This window comes from Vulpes lagopus, chromosome 2, assembly GCF_018345385.1.
Source record: "Vulpes lagopus strain Blue_001 chromosome 2, ASM1834538v1, whole genome shotgun sequence".
Taxonomy (NCBI): Eukaryota; Metazoa; Chordata; class Mammalia; order Carnivora; family Canidae; genus Vulpes; species Vulpes lagopus.
Window position 1 is genome coordinate 32,468,297 of NC_054825.1, and position 23,981 is coordinate 32,492,277.

At 45.9% G+C, this 23,981-nt stretch overlaps 1 protein-coding gene across 50 annotated transcripts in view; it reads left to right on the forward strand.

The window, feature by feature from the left end:
* Window positions 1-23,724, forward strand: part of SORBS1 (sorbin and SH3 domain containing 1) — a 227,573-nt gene extending 203,849 nt beyond the window's left edge. For 29 of the 50 annotated variants that reach the window (XM_041745746.1, XM_041745745.1, XM_041745752.1 and 26 more), the window contains 5 exons: window positions 1,341-2,114; window positions 12,938-12,997; window positions 13,605-13,795; window positions 15,975-16,087; window positions 20,417-23,724. In XM_041745746.1, the coding sequence (XP_041601680.1) occupies window positions 1,341-2,114; window positions 12,938-12,997; window positions 13,605-13,795; window positions 15,975-16,087; window positions 20,417-20,484 (1,206 nt within the window). In that variant the 3' untranslated portion in view covers window positions 20,485-23,724. The remainder of the gene's footprint in view (window positions 1-1,340; window positions 2,115-12,937; window positions 12,998-13,604; window positions 13,796-15,974; window positions 16,088-20,416) is intronic. The other 21 variants (XM_041745761.1, XM_041745765.1, XM_041745770.1 and 18 more) reach the window with 5 other exon arrangements.
* The last annotated feature ends 257 nt before the right edge of the window (window positions 23,725-23,981 follow it).

The window sequence follows — 23,981 nt, forward strand, 5'->3', positions numbered from 1 at the left end:
AAGAGCTTAAGGTGATTGTTCTGGGGATAAGATGATTAGGGCAAAAGAAATGAGACTTTATCAGTTGGTCCAACACTCTGTGTGGGAGCATCCTACCTTGGGTGAAGCTGGTTGTCTGGGGACCACCAGGGTCCCAAACATACAATGACCCAGTGTGGTTCTCTTCATCATCTCATTAGTCAAGGCTGGACTGCAGAAGGCAAAGATTGAGAGAATGTCATGTTCTCATCCTCACACTTATAGACCACATCTGGAGTATTCTTTGCAAGCAAGAATCAGACTATGAAGAAAGGTATAGCATCTCCATCTACACTGGGACAAAAGGAAGTAGGCTTATAGACATACTAAGATGTTCCTAAGATGTTTGCATCCCTAAACATTAATTATGAACAAACTTGTTTTAAAAAATACAAATTTTTCCAAACCTATCCCCAAAGCCAAGAAAGAATTAGGACGTTGGGTTCAGAAGAGGTATGGTGGGGTGATTTCCTGTGAAGGACACTAAGCATACCACCCTGGTAAGTTGTAGGGAGAATGGCCAGAGGAGTGAGAGCAGGACCTGGACCCGGGATGACACTTGGATGGTGCCTCTTTTCTGCCATCCTTTCATTATTTCCTCCCTCTTCCACCTGCGCATCACTGACCCCAGGGATGGTTCTTGGCAGAAAGCATTAGACGGGCTGGCTCAGGGCTTCCTGCACAGTGAGATCTGTCTTGTGAGATCTCATGGAGAGAGGGCGTGGGGTCGGTGCAGGTCATTCTGCTTTGTAGTAAGAAGAGGAACTCAGCGAGATTTTTTGCTTCACTGTAGCCAAGTACAACTCTAAAACAAGAGGACTCCACTGCTCGTACCCCTCTCTGGAAAGCTCTTTGCTGAGAACTCTAGAGAAAATAAAAGCCCAAAAAAGGGGCAGGGCAGTGGCAGGGCACCTTTTTCCCTTTGTGGTTGCTGGTCAGGGCTTCTTCGGTTGCAGAAGCGGTTGGGTGAGGTGGGGTGGAAAGCTTTGAATGATCCCTCTGAAAGTGTGATTCTGCAAACCGGGCCAGTGCCATCTGCAACCTCCGTGATGCGCCCCTTTCTCCCATCTCCAGACCCCCTGCTTCACCCCTCCTTTACCACCTGCACACACCATGCACCCACACACATGCACCCACATCCCACTTTCTCTCCAATCTAACCAAACGATTTCATTTTGGGGGCACCAGAGTGTCCTCGTCCTTTGCATTCCATTCCTCTTTTTGTACATCCCTTGTGATTATTTTCCTCTTTTCTTCTTTATGCTGACACTTGTACCTTTTGCTTCTTTCTTTGTTTTCCTCTCTCTCCTTTTCTTTTTAAGTTTGCCAGTCACAGCAAGCTCTTCATGCCAGCCCCCTCATCTCTGCCCCATCCCCACCGAGCCCTGTCCCCCGAGATGCACGCTGTCACCTCTGAGTGGATCTCCCTGACTGTTGGGGTTCCAGGCAGGCGACCTCTGGCTCTGACGCCACCTCTGCCTCCACTGCCGGAGACTTCTGTCTATGACACTGACCACCTCGCCTCGTGGGCGAGGCCCGGTTCCTCTCTCTCTCTCAGCCTTCCCCATTCAAGCTGGCCAGACCGTTCCATCCCTCGCTCCATGGCTTCCCCACTGGCCCTGCCTCCCCCACACAGAGCCTCCTCCTTGGCGCCTGGTGCCCCAACCTCCCTTCATGTCAACGGGGACAGTGGTGTCCACGTGCCACCCCCGGGTGTCCGCCAGGATAGCTTCTCGCAGCTGCTGCCGGGGAGCTCTGATAGGGTCATCTCGGAGCTCAGCAACGCCTTTAGCAGCCAGGGTAAGCGGCAGCCGAGGCGAGAAGAGCGCGGACAGTGTGACAGGAGAGCAGAGCGGGAGGCAGGTGAGAGATGGCCCGGAGCACCCAAGATCTCTAAGAAGAGCTGCTTGAGACCTTCAGACGTGGTCAGGTGCCTGAGCGCGGAACAGAGACTCCCAGATCTCCACACCCCCGAGGAGAGCCGGCCCAGCAAGCCCCTGGGTAGCCCTTTTCCGGGAAGGGAGGCTGAGCAGACAGAGCTGCATAGAGGTGGCGAGCAGGCTGAGAGGAGGGCCACTCGGAGTGCTGTGAGCCAGGTAGGCCTGCAGCATGACCACGTGTGCCTTGGCATCTCAGTTGGCAGGGTGGGCTGGACGTCTTGCCCGTGGCCCGTCTACCACGGCCCAGTGGATGCCGGTGAGAGCCCTTTGCTTGTCTTGGGGGCAGAAATATTATTACCCAGGAGGGAACGGAGGGGTCCTCGGTTGAGGTGTCAGGCTGGGGACAGTTGGAGGCAAATGACAGTCTGCACTCTGGCCTCTGGAGGGGATTCTGGAGTCGCTCCCACTTTGGGTGCCTCCTGGCCTAGTGCAAGAGTACCATGGGAAGGAAGGCCTTCCTCATGCCCATTCATGCCTTGGAGACTTTCATCCATTTGCTCTAACACAGCTGAGAACACCAGGCTTCAGTCTGGCTCTGTGTGGCTTGGTTTTGTGTGAGATGCACTTTGTTTCCGTAACCCATGGCGCTCTGCCAGTGTTCGGCTGTCAGGTCTTCGTCCTGTCTCATGTTCGTGTGGGAGCACAGGGCTTTTGTTCACTGATGAACAAATGCATTTTGGTCCTAAGGTGCATGCAGGCCCAGCGCTGGGGCCCTGGCAGGTATAGAGTCCTTGAATGGGCACACCAGGTTTTTGGGTAACTGTCCCATTTTCTCTCTAGGTCAGCTACCAAGATCTCAAGGACCCAAGTGGCCTTAGGGTGTTTTGAGGGCTAAAAACTGGGGATGGGGATGAGGATGAACTTGGCAATTAGAGCATGATTCTAATTTTGGCTTTGCTGTTTAATGCCCCCAACGTCAAAGACTTTGGGCAGCTTCTCCAAAGTAGCTGGGGTTGAGTGCCTGTTCACCTCTTACCATCTACAGAGAGAGCTACTTCCCCTCTCTGAGCCTCATCTGTAAAACAGAGATGATAACCTGCTTCACAGTGTGGTTGGTTGAGAGGATTCCACGAAGTGAGTGTATGAACTGCCAAGGGCAGGCACTGGGAACAGAACGTGGTCAGCACTTTGGAAGCTCTCCATTTTGGGTGATCTAGAGCTGCTTCTGGCACTGAAAACATTCTAGAATGCCTTTAGTGTCAGATGGAATTCTTGAAGTCTCATTTGTCATTTACCGTGTACAATGCCCACAGTAGACTATGCTTGATCCTCAGACCCACAACCTTAGTTTTTCTCTAAAGTTTCATTTAGCCACTTGGCAGATATTTATTTGAGACCTGTAGACACCACTCTGTATCAGGGCAGGGTTACCAGGGTCAGTGCCTTCTCGCTGGAACACAGACATAGCAGCAGTATGACTGCAGTATCAGAGATTTGCTGAAGGCCACAGGGCCACAGAAGCTAGAGACACAGATGAGGTCAGACATCCAGCTCCAGCCTAATGGTTGGGAGAAGGTTGCTCCCCACAGGAAGAGCAGTGTGGAATAGTGATAAGTAATCAGACTGCGAGCCATGGTTTTTTATGTGCAAAGTAGGAGTAGAGTGAAAGCGGTCTCTCCTTCATCGGTGGTTGTAAGGATTAAATGAGGTAAGTGTGGTGCCTGGCATATGGGAAGGCTCCATAAAGTAGATGGTTTCCCAGCTCTGAGCGTGGGGCCGAGGGGCAATAGCAGAACCTGGGGAAGGCCTTGCCTGGTCCAAAAGAAAAGACTGTCCAGTTAAGCAAAGAAGAGTTGGTTGTAGAGAGATGGTGAAGGGGCTAGTTGAAAAGAATTCAATGTCTCTGACACGGAAACAGTTCCGTAACCATTCTAAGTCAGCCCACAGTGCCTGGAGACCTCGTTATCATCAGCCATGAGTCATCAGCACAGCCTGATTCCAGGACCCAGCGTGTACAGGAAGTGCACATAGGCCCGGAGCTCTGGGCGAGCTTAGAGGTATATACTTTCCACTTCCTAACAGAGGATGGAGGGGCAGTGGGGGGAGGTAGCCGGCAACATGGAAAGACAGGCCTGTTCAAATCCTTTCTTGGTGGGCCTCCAGAACTCAAGTGTACCACTTCCTGTCCCCTCCCTTCCTGCTGCTCTCCCAGCGCCAGCCCTTTCTCTGTGGGTGTGCCTAGCCCTGGCCCTGGTCTTGCTCCCTGGTGAGAGCTGGAAGGTTGTGTGGAAGGGACCCCTGCGCCATGTCTCCCGCCCAAGCCCTTTACTTTCCCCTCCTGTGGGAATAGGAGCCAGCCACTCGCAAAAGGGGGACCTGCAGAAGCCCCCTGCCCCTTGAATGACGGAGCTAATAATGACGGGAAGGACTACAGGGACAGCTGTTCTTTGGTGGCCTGTCAGCTTGCCGTGGCCTCAGGCTGTATCACGTATTTGGGCAAATGCATTCCAAACCAGTGTGTCTGATCAGGAAGCTTGCCAGTCACCCTTCTCCTTGCTGTGGCAAACTGAACAGAAGTTCAGTTTTAGCTGTTAGGAAGCTAGGTTGAACGTCCAGTAGGTAGAGGGAATTTAGCTGAGTAAATGAAAAGACATTCTGAAATGCTATGATCATTCTTCCATGCTAATATATTGAGGGTGTCATGTGATCTGGCTATTTAGACAGCAAGCCAGCTGCACCTTCCAGAGCCTCCCTGCTGTTTGCCTGGATCATTCCCACCTGTCCTTCACTTCTCCACTTAGATGTTACTTCTTCCAGGAAGCCTCTCCTGCCAGCTTCCCCCTGCCCCAGCAGGACTGGATTAAGTACTCCAACTTTGTGCTTCCATGTCCCCTGCACCTGACTTGGGGGCAGGTGGGGGCACTTCTCAGCTCTATTGTCTTCTTACTTCTGCTTGTCTGTGTTGCCATTAGAGTGTTAGCATCCTAAGGTCAGGGACCATGACCCCTGATATATGGAAGGTACTCATAAATATTGGTTGAGTGAAAAAAATATTAAAAAGTGACCCCAATTAAAGCTATGTATGCTCTCCATTGTGGGGGGAGGGGATAAGATATATTCACAAATAATTATAATACAGACAGAGTCCAATAGTTCACTCTGGAAGTTCAAGATGAAGAGAAATAATAAGCGACATAGAAGATGGCAGTCTGGTAGACTTTGTAAGAAATGTAACATTTGACATGGGGCTTAAAGCACAGGGAGATTTCTAATCGAACAGCATAAGGGTATCATTTAAGGCAAACCAGTAACCCAGCCAAGACCCACAGGTGGGAACGCGAAAGGGAGTGTGAGGAATCATGAGCTTTGGGTGAGACTTAGGGTGTCCACAGGTGGGTAGAAGGGGAGAATCCGGGAGCAGAGCTGGGAAGGGCTTCTTGGTACGGCACGTAGACACTCACCAGCCCCTCCTAACACTGACCAGTCCCCTTCCTCACAGTCACATGCCCCTGGTGAATCACTTGTCAGACATCCCTGTTCGGTGCTAAGTCCCTGCGTAGCTATTTCCTTCCCCCTTCATTACCTGTCCAGACCCACCCTTGCCACCTCCAACTCTCTGCAGATGTGTGAACACTTGTGAAAAGGTCTGGCTTTTCACTCCTTTGTAGACTCCCAAACTGAAACGACATTGGGTCAGTTGCTCATGTGTTTCGGTGGGTGTTCTTTAGACAGTGGAAGGCGTGAATGATGCACAGGGGATGTTTAGAGGAACCACGATATAGTGGGGAGAGCACTGTGTTGGAAGTCAGGACCCCAGGCTCTGGTCCAGCTCTGCTGTTGGCCTGCCATGTGTCTTTGGATGAATCACTTCCCTTCTCTGGGAGCTTTCTCATCCATAAACAAAAGATGTAGACAAGGGAATTAAAGGTCTTTTTAGCATTGGTGTTCTATGATTAGCTAAAAATCCCATGTGAATAACAGAAAAAAAAGGACAAATGCAAAATTTTAAGTAAGGGGTTTACTGAAGACCTTTAGGCCTTCACAACAGAAAAATGAAAAGTTTTCCCCTTGGTTTGGGGAGTGTAATAGGACAAAAACACACATACAAAATGCTCAAGAGTTCAGAATTATCAACAGAATCCTTGGATTTAAAAAAAAAAAAAAAGAATTCTTGGATTCTGTTGGGCATCATTTTGGCCAAGAAGATTTAGGGTGATCAAGACAGTGAAGGGGAAGATCATCTTACAAATCTCAGTCATTAGCATCATCAACTTACTGAGCTTTCCCAAGAGAGAGGCACTGTTTGCTGACTGGCATCTAGCCTTGGTTTTTAAGAGTTCCTAAAATTGGCATGGGAGATCTCATAGAATGTCTGAATTAAAAAGAATCTTTGCAGATCATCTACTCCAGTGACTCATAGCCTTTTCTGGATCACAGAACCTTTGAGAATCTGAGGTCAGTTGAGGACTCTAGGCCAGTAGTCTGGGGACGACGAGGGTAGCACACACCCAATTTTGCGTCGAGTTTCAGGAGATCCACTCCTGAGTCCATCTGAGAGCTTCCCAGGAGTCTGTGCCCCCTAGGTCAAGAGCCCCCAGCCTATTCTACTCTCATGATGAGATGAGAATAGTGACAAAACTTTTGTAGTATTTATTTGGGTTCTAAAGGGAAGGAAGCACAATCAACAATAAAATCAGGGCAGCTCCGGTGGTGTAGCGGTTTGGTGCCGCCTGCAACCTGGGGTGTGATCCTGGAGACCCGTGATCCAGTCCCACATCGGGCTCCCTGCATGGAGCCTGCTTCTCCCTCTGTCTGTGTCTCTGCCTCTCTCTCTCTCTCTCTCTCTCAATAAATTTCTTTAAAAATCCTTATGAATGAATGAATGAATGAATAAATAAAAATCAGTATTCAGGAAAGCCGTATATCCTCAAAGCATCTGAGAAGCACCAGAACAAACTACTGCATACCCGTAGAGAAAGATATTCAGGTGATGACAGAAACTGGCTTTGGGAGATTCAGAGGGAATATGCCTATGTGGAAGCTAGCTTTGTTCCCAAAAAAATCAGCACAAAGACAGAGGCCTGCTCTGGGCATGGAAATTAGAAATAGAAGGGAAAACATGTGATGCAAGTTACAAGAACAAAAAGGAAATAGAAAGAGGTAAGATACCCAACTAAAAATGGGAAACATTTTCCTTTGACTCACTCAGAAGGGAAATCTCTAAATATGTACAGAGAGTGTTTAACAATTTACAGGATGGGGAGAGGGGTTGGCTACAGTTACAGAAATAACCAGCGGGTATTCTCTCAACACTTGAGGTACGGAAATAAGAGTTAAAGTTGGAAGTATCCACCCCTAAAAAGGTGTTAGGAGCAATGGTAGGTACCCAGAGCAACCTTGGTGCCAGCTACAAAGTACTTCCTGAGATGACCTCCTTCCTGATCAGTGACCCCTCCAGCTACTCTGATGTGTCCTTCGAGTACCACACAAGCACAGAGAATCAGGGTATAGTGGGACACAGGACTTGGTGTCTGAGAGCCCAGGTTTCACATCCTGGCTCTTCAGTTCCCAATTCAGACATGTTGGGTCTTAGTTTTGTAAGGTGAGATAAATGTGGACCACCTTGTTGACTTACAAGGATGAAATGAGAGAACATGGAGGCAAACACATCCAGCACAGAGCGTGTCACTGGGACTCAAAAAATACCTGTTGTGTGATATCCAGGTAATGGGGCAAAGCAGCGGAGGCAGTTTGCTTTATCCTCTTTACCCCATCCCACCTAAGAGGAGATGGGGGTGGGGGGAGAGAAGAAAGTAGAAGAGGGAAGAATCCCTCCACTTTATGTGACACAAATCCAGAATCTAGAAAACTGTGAATTTGCCTTCTGTAGACGTAGTGCTTCTTCCTGTTCTCTCTCACCTTGAGTATGAAGGCATCCTTTTGGAAAGATTTCGGTTTCTTCATCTTTGGATATACGTTTGCCATTCCTTGTGTGGTTACTTTAGGGGAGGAAGCAGACCACACGCTACAGACCATGACAAGAAGGCTGAGCGTCTGAGTTTAGTGTTGCAATCAGATTCAAGTTACAACAAAGGCATGTGTTCTCTGTGGAGTGGCTGGCAAGGGGATTGTGTCTGGGCTAGGTGGGGAACACATGAAGCAATTGGTTGTAATTTATTTTAGGGGTAATCTGGGATCTTTTTCTTAAGCTCAGGGATAACTTGGAGGGGTCCTGTTTTGAGGGTCCTATGGAAGTGTTCTAGAGCCGAAAGCCAGGAGCCCGAATCATTCAGGCCTCCAGCTCCTCTGGCCGAGTTTGCCTATGGTGTTCCAGGAGCTGCGACTCTGCTGCCATCAGGGCAACCACTCCCCTCCCCCACCTCTGTCCACATCTGGAGGCTGCAGTCAGAGGCCCTCTTCCCAGTCCTCAGTGGGCCTCAAATGAAGTGCCTCCATTCTTAAGCCAGGTCAGCCCTGCCCCCCACCTTGGTTCTCAATTCACAGGGACGCATGCACTCTGACCCATATGTTAGAACCTTGGAGCCAAAAAGGATATTTACATAACTCATGTCCAATCCTCTTATTTTACTAAGAATTTGAAATCCAGAGAAATTAAGCATTTTACTCGAAAGACAATGAATATTAGTATCATAGACTGGTCTGGACCTCAGATTTCCTTGCACCCAGTCTGATCTCCCCTGGGATGCCAGCGGAGGTCCCCAGAAAGAGGGGTGGGGTGGGCTCTGAGCAGATGACAAGATAGGGATGTGCAGTGGGTTGAGGAATGCCATCTCTGAGCAACTTGGGGTGGGGGCATTAGGAGGGCAGAAGTGACCTGTGATGTTTCCCGGGTGTGGGCCACACTGAGGTTGAGTTCCTTAATCTTGTTCACATCTCCAGGACTTCCTGCTGTTCTTTACACTGTGGATGGTTTATTTGGGATTTCAAGGCTTTGGCGCACGCCCAAAGCTGGGACAGAATGCGTACTAACTCCTTGGTAGCACCAGGTGTTTTGTGGATCCAGAGGGATGAATAGGGGGATCCCTGGGTGGCTCAACAGTTTGGTGCCTGCCTTGTCCGGGGCATGATTCTGGAGTCCGGGGATCGAGTCCCGTGTCGGACTCCCTGCATGGAGCCTGCTTCTTCTACCTCTGCCTGTGTCTCTGCCTCTCTCCCTCTCTCTCTTTCTCTCCCCGCCCCGCCCCCCGTCTCTTATGAATAAATGAATAAAATCTTTAAAAAAAAAAGAAAAGAAAAGAAAACGAAAACAGGGATGAATAGTCCCAGGAAGGCCAGTGTGGAATTCTGGGGGGGGTCTTCTGTGAACTGAACATAGAAGGGCAGCAGCCCAAGGATTCATGCAGGATTGCTTGCTCAGGGGGAATAAAACAAGCACTCCAGTCCAAGGGGGGTGGTTTATGAGTGCATGTGCAAATATGGACTTAATGCAATTTCCGGATCAGCAGCTAAGCACCTAACCCCTGCTTACTGTTCGGCCGGGTTGGGGGCGGTGGTAGGGGGCGGTGCATCGTGTGTGTGTGTGTGTGTGTGTGTGTGTGTGTGTGTGTGTGTGTGTTGGGCTGATGGCTGGTTTTCTAAACGTGGGGAAAATAACTGGGGTGTATTTCCAAAAGTCTAAAATATACTTGGTGTAAGATAATACTCTCTATTCTTAAAAAAAAAAAAATACTCTCTATTCTTAACCTTGGATGAAGTCGTAGTTAGAATTTTGTCTACTATGAGGCTTAAGGAAGGGCAAGAGAGGGTTCAGAGCAGAGCAGCACTATCCAATAGGAATAGAACATGAGTCACGTATATAACTTAAACTTTTCTAGGGGCGTCTAGGTGGCTCAGTGGGTTAAGCATCTGTCTTCAGCTCAGGTCATGGTCCCAGCATCCTGGGATCGAGCCCCATGTCGGGCTCTCTGCTCAGCGTGGAGTCTGCTCCTCCCTCTCCCTGCTGCTCATGAACTTTCTCTCCCTCTCATTCTCTCTCTCTCTTAAATAGTAAATCTTAGGGAATGCATTTCAAACAAGGAGAAATTGACTCTTAGCTAATAGGATAAATGTTTATCTTGCCTTTGTCCTTCATTCCACAGACTGTGAGGAGTCAAACCATCCTTACCTCTCAGGGATGACTTAAATTTTACTAGATGTCAACTTTGTCTAGAAGGCTGTGATGATGATTATCCTCTGATTGGATATGACCCCAGACCAAGGAAAGTATTAGCCGAGTCAGTATCCCTTCTAGTACAGTGAATCCTTGAGTTAAGGATTGGACCATATCCATTACCACACACTGTACCTTTTACATAAAGAAAAGGTATTCAGGAAGAAAAGTGACAGCGCCTGTTGTCTCAAATGGCAGAAGGTAGGTGTTGCTATGGTCATAGCTATCCCAACAGGACTGGAGAGGAAGGTGCTATATGTCCATTAGACACCGAGGACTCAGTACTCAGTGGCTTTGTCCCCTTGTGCAAATCTTCACACTTTCTTGAACCCTAAAAGTCCTTTTCTACTCTCTCCAAGTCAAAGGATTAGTACAAAAGTCAGATGAGGTAATGGACCTCTCTGTGCTTTTGAAAGCTGTTGTTATTTGTTTTTAAAATACTAGGTCCTTTTTACTATATCTGATGTACCAAACCTCTCTTAAGCACCAGATATTTGCATGATGATCTAGTCACTCCTTTGAGATTGAGTTCATTAAAAGATGCTACAAGGCTTCAGTAAGCTATGGACAGAATGTGAAGAGGTTGTCTTGTCCGCATCCTCTCTTTGATCTGCCTTTGACCTGAGGTCATTAGGCTACTAGCCAGAGTTTGGAAATATGTTGGTTATTATGAGAACTTTCATTTTCATGTGGTGTGACCCACACTGATCAGTCTTGGCACACTGTAGCCAAAGAATCTCAGTGAAAGATAATGAAGGTCCTCTACAGCCTTATTCCCCGAATTGGTGTGTGGACCTGCATCATGGACATTACCAATAGAAATGTAGAGTCTCGAGGGCATGTGATGTAATGAGCACTGGGTATTATATACAACTAGATGAATCTCTGAACTCTGCCTCTAAAATTAATAATATACTATATGCTAATTGAATTTAAATAAAATTTTAAAAGTAAAATGTAGGGTCTCAGGATGCGCCCCATGTGTGTCAAGTCAGAGTCTGCATTTTAACAGGGTTTCTGGGTGATAACAGCATATACAAAAGGTTGAGAAGCAGTGCCCCACAGCATCCCATGGAGTGATAGCACAGCCTGTTTCACCAGCCACTGGGATAGGTAGCTCTCTCCCTCCCCAGGCAGCCTTTCTACTGGACAGCTCACACTTTTAGAGTTTTCCCTTTTGTCAAAATCTGCCTATAGGTATCACCCAGAATATATTTCCTTCCTCTACTACATCAAAGCCCACATAGCCAGAGCTTGGAAATGTCATTACTTTCCTCTGTTACACAGAAGCCTTGATCCCGAGGCTGGATGGGCGATGAGTGGGGCCACACAAGGTCACCTGGCAAAGGCCTGCAGATCCAGAGACATTGGAGAAAAACCAATGAAAAGGCTCCTTGCAGTTCCAAATCTTCCTTTACTCCTGCCAGACTCCCTGGTTTAAAGGATTGCAGTTTTGAAGAAGTTTAGAGAACTTGAAGAGGTTTCCCAAAAGGACAGGAGTATAGAAGTGATATCTGGGGTTGAAGTTGGTCCTATAAGACATGCTAAAGGACGAGGCCGTTTACAGCAGAGACGAAGGAGGGGATGGTGTGGTGGCATGCAAGAGGCAGCCCAGCAACTCGACCTCTTGCTAGCCGTGGGACGTTGGGGCATGCACTAAGCCCCCTGAGCATCAGCTTCCTGGGTTTTAAAAGCAAATAGGATGATAAACTCTATTCTGCCTATTTTCTGGGTTTCTGTGAGACTCATGGAAAATATTATCAATGAGCACTCTTAATGACGTGGGAAATGGTCCAAGGATAAAAGAGAAGGTCCAGTGGAACAGTAGAAGAATCCAAAAAACAAATCTCCCACTGACTTGCTGTGTGACCTCAGGGAAGGCCCTGGGCTTCTCTGTGAATCAAGTGGGTCATGAATAAAAGATCTCTGAGTGCCCTTCTAGAAGGACCTGGAGTTACCATGATTTGTTGCTCTTAGTACACATTACCTAGAGTGTTTCTCCAAGGAAGATGGCTTGTCACATATTTATTTAGGGATATTTCTTAGAGCTTGGCATTGAATCCTTTCTCAGGGAAATGATTCCAAACACACTTCCTGACCTATCTGTTGGGAGACCCAGTTTAAAAGTGGGTCTGCTTGGCCATAATTGCACCTGTGTTTCCATATCAGCCTATGGTACCTGAGCTGGTGAGTGAAGAGGGATGGTTTCATTTCTATGGCTGTGTCAGAACCCACAGTCCTATTTCTGGAAGCAAGCTCTGCCCTGTGAGATATCTGAACTCATACCTGGCTGCAGTGTGTCATGTGCAGACTTCTCCAGGGGAACAGTCTTGTTTGATACCTCAGATATTACCAAGGAGTTTTGCAGAAGCATTTCTGTTTGTTTTCATAAATACACAAATGTGGCATACCTGTTAGTGTTCTGAGGCTTCTTTGCCAAAGGAGGCTTCCAGTCAGTAAGATAACTGAAACCAGCTTTGGGTACAGCAGCCCTTCCAAAGTTGCTTACCAGGTGAGAGCAAAAGGACCAATGTCTGTGTTTCTGGAGGGTCATAACTGTTCCTTAAGGCAGCCCTTCTGTGTCTCTTTCCTGCCAATCTGGGGACCCTGTGTTCGTTTTCAACTCATGCACTCATATTCCTAACTTCCCATTTCATTGCCTGGATGCTTGCTTCTAATTCTGTGCATTGCGTTTTCTCCTGTGCACCCACCGTGTTGTCATGGAAACTCGATGGCCATAGGCCACGAGTATCCAGTGTCATTGAGTGTGATGGTGTGGTACGTGTATTTGCTCACACTTTTATTTTGAATCCGTTCCAATGTGACATCTGCTAAAATGTCTCCCTTATAATTTGCTTGGTGATCACAGCCTTCTCATCATTCATTGAGAGCAGGACCTGATCTCACAGAATCTGAAAAGTGCTATGTGGTAAGATGCCTGTTGAATAAGACTGTAGCTTTTCTAAAGAGAATCCTTACTGACTTCTAGAGTCTCCATTGGAGTAATGCCTGGCTAACTCACAGAGGCATTATTTGCAAGAATTGTATGACTATTGTCCTAGAGGGAAATGTTCGGCCACCCCCTTCCCTCTCAGAAAGCAGAGGAATTTTAGAGGCAATATTTGTACTCTGCCTACATTATGGGATTAAATTAATGGTTAGTGCATGACTGGGGATACCTACTTGCATTTCTATCCTGAAGTTATTCCATTTGTGGTAATTACTCACTAATTACAGGCTTTTATGCTGCTGCCCCCTTTTTTTTTAATATTCATACTAAATTCCAAATTCTGTATCTTACCTGTTTTTTCCATGCTTACGCCTGGATCCCTCCTGCACTCCACTACTGGAATATCTATTTTTATAACCTGGATCTTCAACTCTGTTGTTTTCCTGGACTTATGTGCTTCGTCTGGAATGTTACATCTCTTCCTCTTTCTTTCTTTTTTTTTTTTTTTTTTTGTTGTTGTTTTTTGTTTTTGTCCCCACGTTGACTGTTTTATGGGGGTTTCTGGATATCTCGGGGCCACTCACAGGAAGCAGTTTGCAATGAGATCATAAACATTGCCGAAAAATCTGTTCATTACTGCAGCACTGTTTCTCATCCCCTTGACTTTCATCACAAAGTATCCCCTTCTGACAATAAATCATCTTTAATCATTTCTCAGCAACCTCAAGCCCAGCAGCGAAGAGTCACCCCAGACAGAAGTCAAACCTCACAAGATTTGTAAGTACACTTGGCGAGCTTCCCTTCTTACATTCTTAGTAGACTGTTGGTTTTAGAGAGTGGGTCATTGACCAAGTATGGGGGCAGCCATCTGGGGGGAATGAACAAGTCACCCCCAGCTTCTCTGAGGATTTCTAGTTGAGGCCATGTTTCCCATCAGCCAACATGAAAAGGTGGTGGGCAGGTGAATAAAGGAGATCACAGACTACTGAGAGATTGAGACCAGGAAAGAATGAACTGCCATCCAGGGGCAAATGAGGGCAGTGCTGACTGGCTTCAGTCCTAGTGTGGGAATATAGAGGAATGAGTCATTGGTTCTGCCTGAAGAATAGTGTTGATCCACTCATTAAAAAACGACGACAAAAAGGCGACATTGGCTATCTCCTATATTTTAAGCATATAGAGGTAAATTCCATTCCCAGAAGAAGGGAGATTTGGAATGAGCATTGAAAGACAAATTGAAGGGGCCGCTGACTGGCTCAGTCAGTAGAGCATACAATTCTTGATTTCACGGTCATGAGTTCAAGCCCCACATGGGTGTAGAGCTTAGTTAAGAAAGAAAGACAGAAAGACAAATTGGGTTTGAGAGCTAGAAAGGAAAGTAAAAGATCTTCCCAGCGGAGGAAACCACATATGCAAAGACCCAAGATAGACAGTGTGTTTGGTGAACTCGGAGAAGGTCCATGTGGGGAATGGACTCAATGGAACAGCACCCTGAGCAGCATGAGGCTCATCCAAAATTAGAGTTGATTGGGAGACCCAAGCAGCAAGGTTGTGGGATGTTGACCCAGCAGTCTCAACTGTCTGGGAGTAAGGATAGAGAAGCAGGTATCAGGAGTTATTTCCCAGGGTTGAGGCTAGCAAGGCAGCCACAGTGAAAGTTAAGAGAAGGATAAGACATTCTAAGGAGTCCAAGTAGTTGTATGGAGACAGTAGGCAAATATGGAAATATCAAAAATATGTTTGCTTACCAACTGGTAATCTGTCTGCATCTCTTAATTCTTCATTGGAGACAGTTCCATCGACCAAATTATCAATAAATTTGGATAAATGTATAAAATCAAATGGTCCCTTTGTTTTAGCAGAGGAAAATGAACCTCTCATTCCTGGGGGCTGGCTCCTTTTACGTGTGTCTAGTCTCATTTGCCCACTCTCTGGAAATCACTGGCATCTACTGGAATTGGTACATGGTTCGCTCATTTGCCAAGTTTTGCCCTTTGTTGTGTTTTGAATAGTAAGTACACAGAATTGTAAACTGGTCCACCATAGTTGCTCTAAGTATTTGTCAAAGGAATAAATGAAAGTTTTCCTTGGTGCCCAAGCACATACTGGATTTTACCACACTTAGGCCAGGCTTCTCCAGTGGGCTGCTGTCAGGACAGACAGAGCAGCACCGATGCACTTGCCTTAGGCCAACTAACAAGTACATAAAAATCTGAATTGCAAACATCACTGGGACAGAAAGAAAGCAAAAAGCTTTCAAGAATTTCAGAAAAATGACATCATATTTAAAAACAATTAATGAGGAGCCCCTGCCTGACTCAATCAGAAGAGCATGGGACTCTTGATCTGGGGGTTGTGAGTTTGAGCTTCACTTTGGTTGTAGAGATTATTTAAGTTAATAAATAAATAAAATCTTTAAAAAAAATAGAAACCATTAACGTACTATGTATCAGCATACTAAGAAACTCAAGGTAAGCAATTGGAATGTACTTTTTACATCTTTAAGTCAATACAGCAATTTTATATGTATACAGCAATTCCTTTATGTTCTCCAACATATATAACCAGAATATAGTGTTTATCTCTGGACCTAAGTAACTTCTGATTATATTATCCTTGATAATCTCTCTCTATTCTCCTATATTAAGAAATAGCCTTGGTTAACTTTAAGGAGGAGACATCTAGACAAAATGCTTAGCTATGATAACCAAATGAAACTAAATAAAAGGACTGATCATAACCTTGCTTGTCAGAGGCTCCCCATCCCTGTCAGTCTTTATTTCCTTATTATATGCTGAGTGGATCTCCCCAAATGCTACAGTATTAAAGAAGTAACCAATAAAATAACTCTAATCCCCACTGATGTGTACAAAAAAGTGTTGATTTAGCTGAAATGGGCATTGAAAATTCATTATTTGATCCTATCCGTGTTTGACTCAATGTCTCTGATTTTTAGATTTAGCTACCAAGCATTATATAGCTATATACCACAGAATGATGATGAATTGGAACTCCGAGATGGAGATATTGTTGATGTCATGGAAAAATGTGATGATGGATGGTTTGTTGGTAAGTGATCTCCTCATGCTATTTTTTTACTAGTTGTGTATTGAAGGAGTAACTAGGAATGATGAGCCACACAAAAGGCAATATTCTCTGCACAGAAAAAAGAGCATTCTCAGATCTTGTACTGCTGTCAGGAACACTGGGCCACCCACTCTGTGCTTGTTCTGAAGACAATGTGGATGATACTAATGATACTGGACCCAAAACCCAAATATGCCAACACAACTGCACAGAAGGGCAATTGTCAAATTCATTGAGTTCTGTTTGTATTTCTATTGTGCATATATCTGTTCTACATTAGAAAATCTAATTTCTTCAAAACTCTTATGAAACAACATGAGAAAATTTGAGCTATGATCTCAACTATGAAACTCAAGTGTATGTATAGAGATTCTAAAGACCTCATTTACTGCAGGCTTCTAATAACTTTGATCAAAGCAACCTGCTTAATACAAAAGATTCACCATTATAGAACAGGAGAGGAGAGGTCAACATTTTTTGAGATTTTGTTACAAAGCAGATACTTCCCCACACACCCCCGCCCGCCCCGAGGGGTGGGCAGCCTCTCGGGCCTTCTTATCCTCTTCTTTCCAGCCTCCCCCACTGCCAAACACACAACTGAACCCTCTGTGCCCAGCCCCTTCACGGTCATGAGACCAGGAACCCAGCCCTGACACCCACCCTGTCCCCCTTCCAGATCTCCGCTCCGCTCCCTCCCGGTCACACTGAGTGATCTCAGGGATCTGCTTAGCAGGCCCAGCCCTGAGAGCTGAGGCAGGCTCCTGAGAAGTCCAGACTGGTAGGCTGAAGTCTTCAGTGACCGCCAGGTCCCCAGAATGGGAGAGATTGTGTACAAAAGCCCCAAGTGTTGCAAGGATTGGTATGTGAGATTCCCGAGTGCACAAGGCTCCAAATATGAGGTGCCTGGAAGAGAGTGTGTGTCCATGCAGTGGGCTGGCCCCCATGGCCCCAGACGTGTCTTGCATGCTGGTAGTCATCCCCAATTCCTGTCTCCCCTTCCTCTGGCCCAGCCCCCAGCCCTATCCATCCTCACTGGACACCTACTCACAATTCCTGACAGGGGAAGGCAGCTGCAGGAATGTCCTAGGGGCTCAGTTAAAAGGAGAGTCTCAGACAGGTCTGGAAATCAGTCAGAAAGAAGCTCATGGAAGGTCTTGGGTCCCAGGCAGCCTGACAGCTGGTCTTGGGTATTGGGGGCAGGACAGAGAGATCACTCTTCAACCACAGTTGTCCTTTAAAGGCTGCCATCTCCCACCCCTCGTCCCTGTGTGCTGTGAGCCCCCACAAGTTCCCTTCTGACCACTCAATACCCCTGTCCCCAGCCCTCTAGCCAGTTTTTGGCTCTCAACTGTCACAATATACATTGATAATAAAATCCGCCCCCCCCCAAAAAAGCAGATACTTGCTTAATATACTTATTGAAGTTCTCAACAAACAGCCTATAAGACAAGAATTATCCTAAGTTCACAGACTCAAAACCAAAGCCCAAAGGTTACATAACTAGCCCAGGTCACCCAGGTAGCCAGTAGCAGAACCAATACTTGAACTCAGGTGTATCTGTCCCCAAGCCTCTATTCTTTCTCCTCAAGCATAAATACGCTATTGGGAGGCACTGACTTACTTATTGCCTCTGTTCTCCTCTTCTGCAGATAGCTTTACCTTTATCTTCTTTCTAAGACCAGCTCTCTCCTGATGCCTCTAGAAAAATATTTGCTAAAGTGAAGTCCTATCAGGCCTGGGGTAGTAAGAATGGCAAGGCCACAGCATAAGTGGGAAACCAGAAGGATTTGCCTGGGCCTCACCAGCCTCTTAGAAACCTGCGCCATCCTCCGCAGGCTCCCAGAAGCCTGTGGCCCCTCACTACCTTGAATTGCTCTGATCAGAAGGAGGCCAGGTCTGGGGCACCTAGGTGGCTCAGCAGTTGAGCGTTTGCCTTTAGCTCAGAGTCCCGGGATTGTCCCCCACATGGGGCTCCCATGGAGAGCCTGCTTCTCCCACTGCCTATATCTCTGCCTCTCTCTGTGTGTTTCTCATGAATAAGTAAAATCTTAAAAAAAAAAAAAAAAAAAGAGGCCAGGTCTGAAAAGTCAGCAGCACTCCAATGGAGTGCAGTCCAATGGAAACAGAATACAAGCCATGTGTGAAATTACAAATTTTCTGGCAGCCACATTGAAAGAAGTAAAATGAAACCAGTGAAATTAATTTTAGCAATATATCTTATTAAAACCAATGCATTCAAATATTATCATTTGAACATGTAATCAGTATAAAAAATTGTTAGTACAAAAGGAAGAATGTAGAATATCTCACTAAGCCTTAGAAGTCTGGTGCATATTTTACAGTTACAGTGTAGCTGAGTTCAGACTAGCCCTGTTTCAAGTGCTCAGTAGCCTCTTGTAGCTATCGTGTTAGAGTGCAGCTCTGGTATAGATTAGCACCTCAGGGTGCCTGGGAGGCTCAGTCAGTTAAGCACCTACCTTCAGCTCAGGTCATGATCCCAGGTCCTGGGATCAAGTTCCACATCAGGCTCCCTGCTCAGCGGGGAGTCTGCTGCTTCCTCTCCCTCTGCCACTCCCTTTGCATGCACATGCATGCTCTCTCTCTCAAATAAATAGATTTTTTTAAGATTTTATTTATTCATGAGAGACACAGAGAGGCAGAGACACAGGCAGAGGGAGAAGCAGGCTCCCTGAGGGGAGCCCAACATGGGCTCCAACTCGATCGCAGGACCCCGGGATCATGACCTCAGCCTAAGGCAGACGCTCAACCACTGAGCCACCCAGGTGCCCTAAATAAAATTTCTAAAAAGTAAAAAAGATTAGCTGTTAAACTCTTTCAAAAGTAGTTATATTTTTTACAAGAACATGGGGTAGGGTGATGGACACCAATTCTCTCCTGGAGGCATGCCTGGCAGCTAGGTAAAGGAAATATTCCTCAATCCCTCAAATGCTTTAAAACATAGCCTTGTGCTTAAAGTAAAATAAGAAACCCATGGAGCTCATTTTTCTCGTCCATAAGGAAAGCTGTGAGTCTGCTGTAAGGAGCCCATCTCTAGCCCTCATCTCAGTTCTCTGCAGCCTCTTTGGCAGTTCTCCCTAGGGATTCAATAGTTCTTTTCAATGTCTTTAGCTTTGACGCTTTCTTTTAGCTTTGGGCAATGACTCCAATCTACTGGTAGTGACTGCTTGAAATGCTCTGTTCAGCAGGGTTTTGAAGCTGTACCCAAGCCAATTGGGAAAAGGATGCAGTCATCAAATTGTGATATCTGCCAGTGAGGGGAATAATGATATGGCACGTATCTGCCACCACCCTCACCCCCAGCTTTAGAGAGTATGTTCCAAGGGAAGAAAGTAGGTCAGGGATTCAGCAATTGGGGATGTGGAGCAGCAAAGGAAGGGCTTTGTGCCCAGGTAGCTCAGTGCTCCTGGCTCAGCAGGAACCTTGACGAGGTTGGCAGCAAAGACAGGGAGTCGATCTGGGGCTTGGGCACAAGCTTCTGAGAGGAATTTCCTTTTCATGTGTGGTCATATCCAGTGGACTTTTAGAAATCCTACAGTTTGGAAATTCTAAATTGTTGGTATCTTGTGTTGAATAAATGTACTCATTTTTCCAAAAAGGAGAAGTATCAGAAAGAGTAGTGGGTTGGGAGTCAGAAATCCTGGGTTCAGAGCCTGCTTCTGATGCTTGCTAAGCTGTGAGGCTTAAGCTCTCTGAGTTTTGCATTCCTCATCTGAAAAAGGGAGTATTGAGAATGCCTGCCTGGCTTATCACTCTTTTGCAGCCTAATTTTATCTCTATTTTGAGATAAGATAGAGAAAACCATACACTGTCCTTCATGCTGCTGGGTTGTTATCAAAAGGCTCTCTCCAGGGGCGCCTGGGTGGCTCAGTCAGTTGAGCATCCAAATCTTGACTTTGGTTTGGGTCATGGAGTCAGGATCATGAAATCGAGCCCCAAGTTGGGCTCTGCGCTCAATGGGGGAGTCTGCTTAGAATTCTCTCTCCCAGGGCACCTGGGTGACTCAGTGCTTAAGCATTTGCCTTTGGCTCAGGTCGTGGTCCTGGGATCAAGTCCCACATCAGGATCCCCCACAGGGAGCCTGCTTCTCCCTCTGCCTGTGTCTCTGCCTCTCTCTCTCATGAGTAAATAAATCTTTTTTTAAAATAATTCTCTTTCCCTCTGCCCCTCCCCCTGCTCGCTCATGTGTGCACTCTCTCAAATAAATAATTTTTTAAAAAGGGGGGGGCTCTCTCTGAACTCACATGGATGCATTTGCTGATTTTGCTAATGTTTTGTTTTGTTTTTTTATAGGTACTTCAAGAAGAACAAGGCAATTTGGTACTTTTCCAGGCAACTATGTAAAGCCTTTGTATCTATAAGAAGATTGAAAACCAGAGATTATTTTTATTGGAGGATGAAGCATAATTCATGAACTGGTCTCTTTATTTAAATGTTGAGTCAGTAGGAAAACTAATGCAGTGGATAAAATGAGAAGCAAAAGAGAGGGACAGAGAAGTGTTGTGTCTGAAGCTGGAGCCTATCTACACTTCAGTGTATCAGGCAGGCCGAACTGAGGAAAAAGAAATGAGGCAAATCTGTATTTACTTAGCTGCTTCTGGGAGCCACTCCAAGCCTTCCCTGCCTCTCCCCCTCTTGGGTAATCTGACCTGTAACACAGTCCAGGATCAGTGAGGTCAGAGACACCTTTTGCTGCCCCAGCCTCGACCAGCTCTGGCTCAAAGCAGTCATTTAGCCTGAAGCAGCCCTCGGAGTGCCAGGCAGATAGATCCCCAGCCATTCTTCAAAGGCTCCACACCCCAGCTGCCCCGGATCCCACCGATTTCCCAACATTGCTAAAGATCTGTGTGGGCTGCCGAGCCATCCCTGGACAGTGTCGGAGGTCCCCAGGTGACCCAAGACCATGTGCCTTGCACCCAGGTACACGGGGAAATGGAAGCAGAACGTAGGTGCCCTGTACATTTCAGCCTGCGTGCAGCATTGCCCTGGATGACCCAGGTGTTCAGACAGAAAAGCACATGAGGTTTGCCCATGGGAGTGGGGTGTATTTGTAAATTTGCATCGCCAAGTGACTAAGTGAAGACGTTCTATAGCTGTCAAGGTCACTTGCAGTATGGTCCTTTCCCGTTATCACTGACTTTTAAAAGTGGTCACCTGTAGCACAGTTTGATTTATCAGAATGCCAATGCTAACCTTTCTTTTCTGGATTGTTTTGGCCCGGGCAGTTTGAGGTTGATAGGCGTATTCTCACAAGAGAACCAAGGATGGCGTTCAGTGAATATTTAATATACATTGATGTACGCTGATGCCAGGGCCACTGACGAGCAAGATGTGGACTCACCGCGCCTTTATTTTTACTCCCTGCAGTAGTTCAGGGACAGCTCACAAGGTAGTAACCCAGGGTCATGAATCCCATGCACCCTGGTGAGGCTCCTCATCGGAGCAGAAGGCACACACGCAGTGGCCCTGAGTGCGAGGCAGCATTTCTGCCACTCCTGGGACATCTGTCCTTTGTGGGGCCACCTCTGAGGGGGGGGGAGCCTCTGTGTGACACCTGGAGTGCTTGGTCACAATTCCATCCAATTCAAGGATGTTTACCAGCCTCTCTGTTAGACCCCTTGAAGAAATAGAGAATGACCCACCCACCTGCCAGGAACTCCGAGGTGATTGGAGAGGCAGACATACAAAGATACTGGATTAAGAGAGACTGTGATACGTGCTAAGAAGGGTATGAGAGAGGACGTGATTACCTTTCCCTGGAGAGACTCTAGAAAGCATTCTCGTATTTCTCCATTAGCTCACTCTTGAACAACTGGGCTGTGAGAAGAACCTTTATCTGAGGATAGTTTATGGCTGGAAATTCTCGGAACTGTTTCCAGAGTCTTCAAACTCTCGTCCTCCCCACAAATACACATCCAAGGTCACAAATAGGAACAGTAGTTGTAGGTGGTAGGGTGTATACAGGAACCCTGGCCGTCTGCATATAGCTCATAATTGCCCCAGGACCATTGTCCCAAAGTCTGGAGTCTTTACAAGTAGGTGGAGAGTTTGTCTTCAGTGCCTCTGCCATCCATCTGCTACCCATCAGCTGTGCACCACCCCCACCCCCCCATCAGACAGCCTCATTCTCTCCCTGTCCTCCCTTCCAGTCCCAGTCTCAGGAAAGAAACTGCCACTGACTCCTTGACACTGGGGTGGAAATGAGTGATAAGAGGAATGTGTTACTTCTTCCCAGAGACATTTGTTTTTTAACTAGGACAGAGCAGAGCCTTAACCTCAAAAAATGAGGCTGTGGAACTAACTGTGATAAGGGAGTGCAGGTGGCGGTGGAGGCGCTTCCTGGGTAGAAGGAGCCTTTTTGATAGTCTTTGACTAAGACTCATTGTTTTGGAAAGTCCACTTCACCATCCCAGGGCGCTGTTTGACTCTCCCTGAAGGAACATAGTGCAAGTGCATATGCACGTGCGTTTTGCACAACAGCATCTCACTCATTTTTGGAATGTAATTCCTATATTGGCTAACGTGTTTCCTGGTCTTTCTTAGATACAAACCATTAATAACGACTTTATCCTAATAGTTTTTTTGAGGGGTGCTTCTTAATTAAGTAGGTAATTTTGAACACCTCTTTAAATACAGCTAGAAAATAAAACCAATTTGTAAAGCCACATTTGCATATGATGCCAGCCTCATGCATTTGTAGATCTCCAGATACCCAGGTATGCCTCACCAATTTGCCCGTCTTTAACAAAATCATGTTAAAACTTGCATCAAACTTCAGCTTCCTATGTATGACAAAACAAGGAACAAAGGTTTCCAATTGCTCTTTTTGTCTTCAGACATTTAGTAATATAAAATACCTATTTTTATGCTGAAATATTTATACAAGTTTATTAATAGCAAGTGCAACTAACTGGCACCATGCCTTGCAACACATTTTGATATATTCGCCATGCTTCTGGGTAATAACAAGCCCCCAACTACTTATCTTTTGCAGTCTCTCTCGGATCAGTAAAAGAAAAAATCACATGCCTAAGAGGTAGGACTGTAAATATGTATATTTAACTTTGTATAGCCCATGTACCTACTTTGTATAGAAAAATAATTTTAAAAATTTGAACTGAAGGGGGGTAAAATAAGGAAGTCATGAAGTTTTTTGCATTTTTATTTAAATGAAGGAATTCCAAATAACTCACCTGCAGATTTTTAGCACAAAAATAGCCATTGTATTGTAAAGTGTTAAAATTTCAAATAATCATTCTGGGAGAGAAGGTAATTGTTATCTCAGTTATAGGGGGTTTTTTGTTTTTTATTTTTATTTTTTTTGGTGTTTGTTTTTTTTTTTCAGTCCTATTTATCTACAGTAGGTATTAAGTTCTTTTGCTAGAATAGGTTACTACAAAGAAGATTATATGCTGAAAGAAAAATAACATTATATATAACCAGTTAAAGTGTTGCCATTTTACACACGGAGAGCATGTACTATGCCGACACAGATTGTTCTATTCATTTATTTTTCTTTATTGCCGTGGATTGATTTGATAAATGAAGGTGTTGAGTTACTACATTTGCTGTACATATTATTTAATAAACTTTATTCAGAATTGGGTGGCATATGTTTGTTCTTAACATTCTTGTTTCTTTCCTTCCTTCACCATGTTTCTCAAGGGAGGCTTATATTCACTGCTTCAGTATCGCATCCTCTCCTTTTCCATTCTCAATCACATACCATCTGGCTTCCATCCTGCTCCTGGAAGACCCCGCTTCTTACCTTACTACTTTTTCAATAAGCTAACTGTGACCTTCTCTAAATTGACTGCTGTTGACCATCTCACCATTCTTTCTATTCTGATTACAAAAA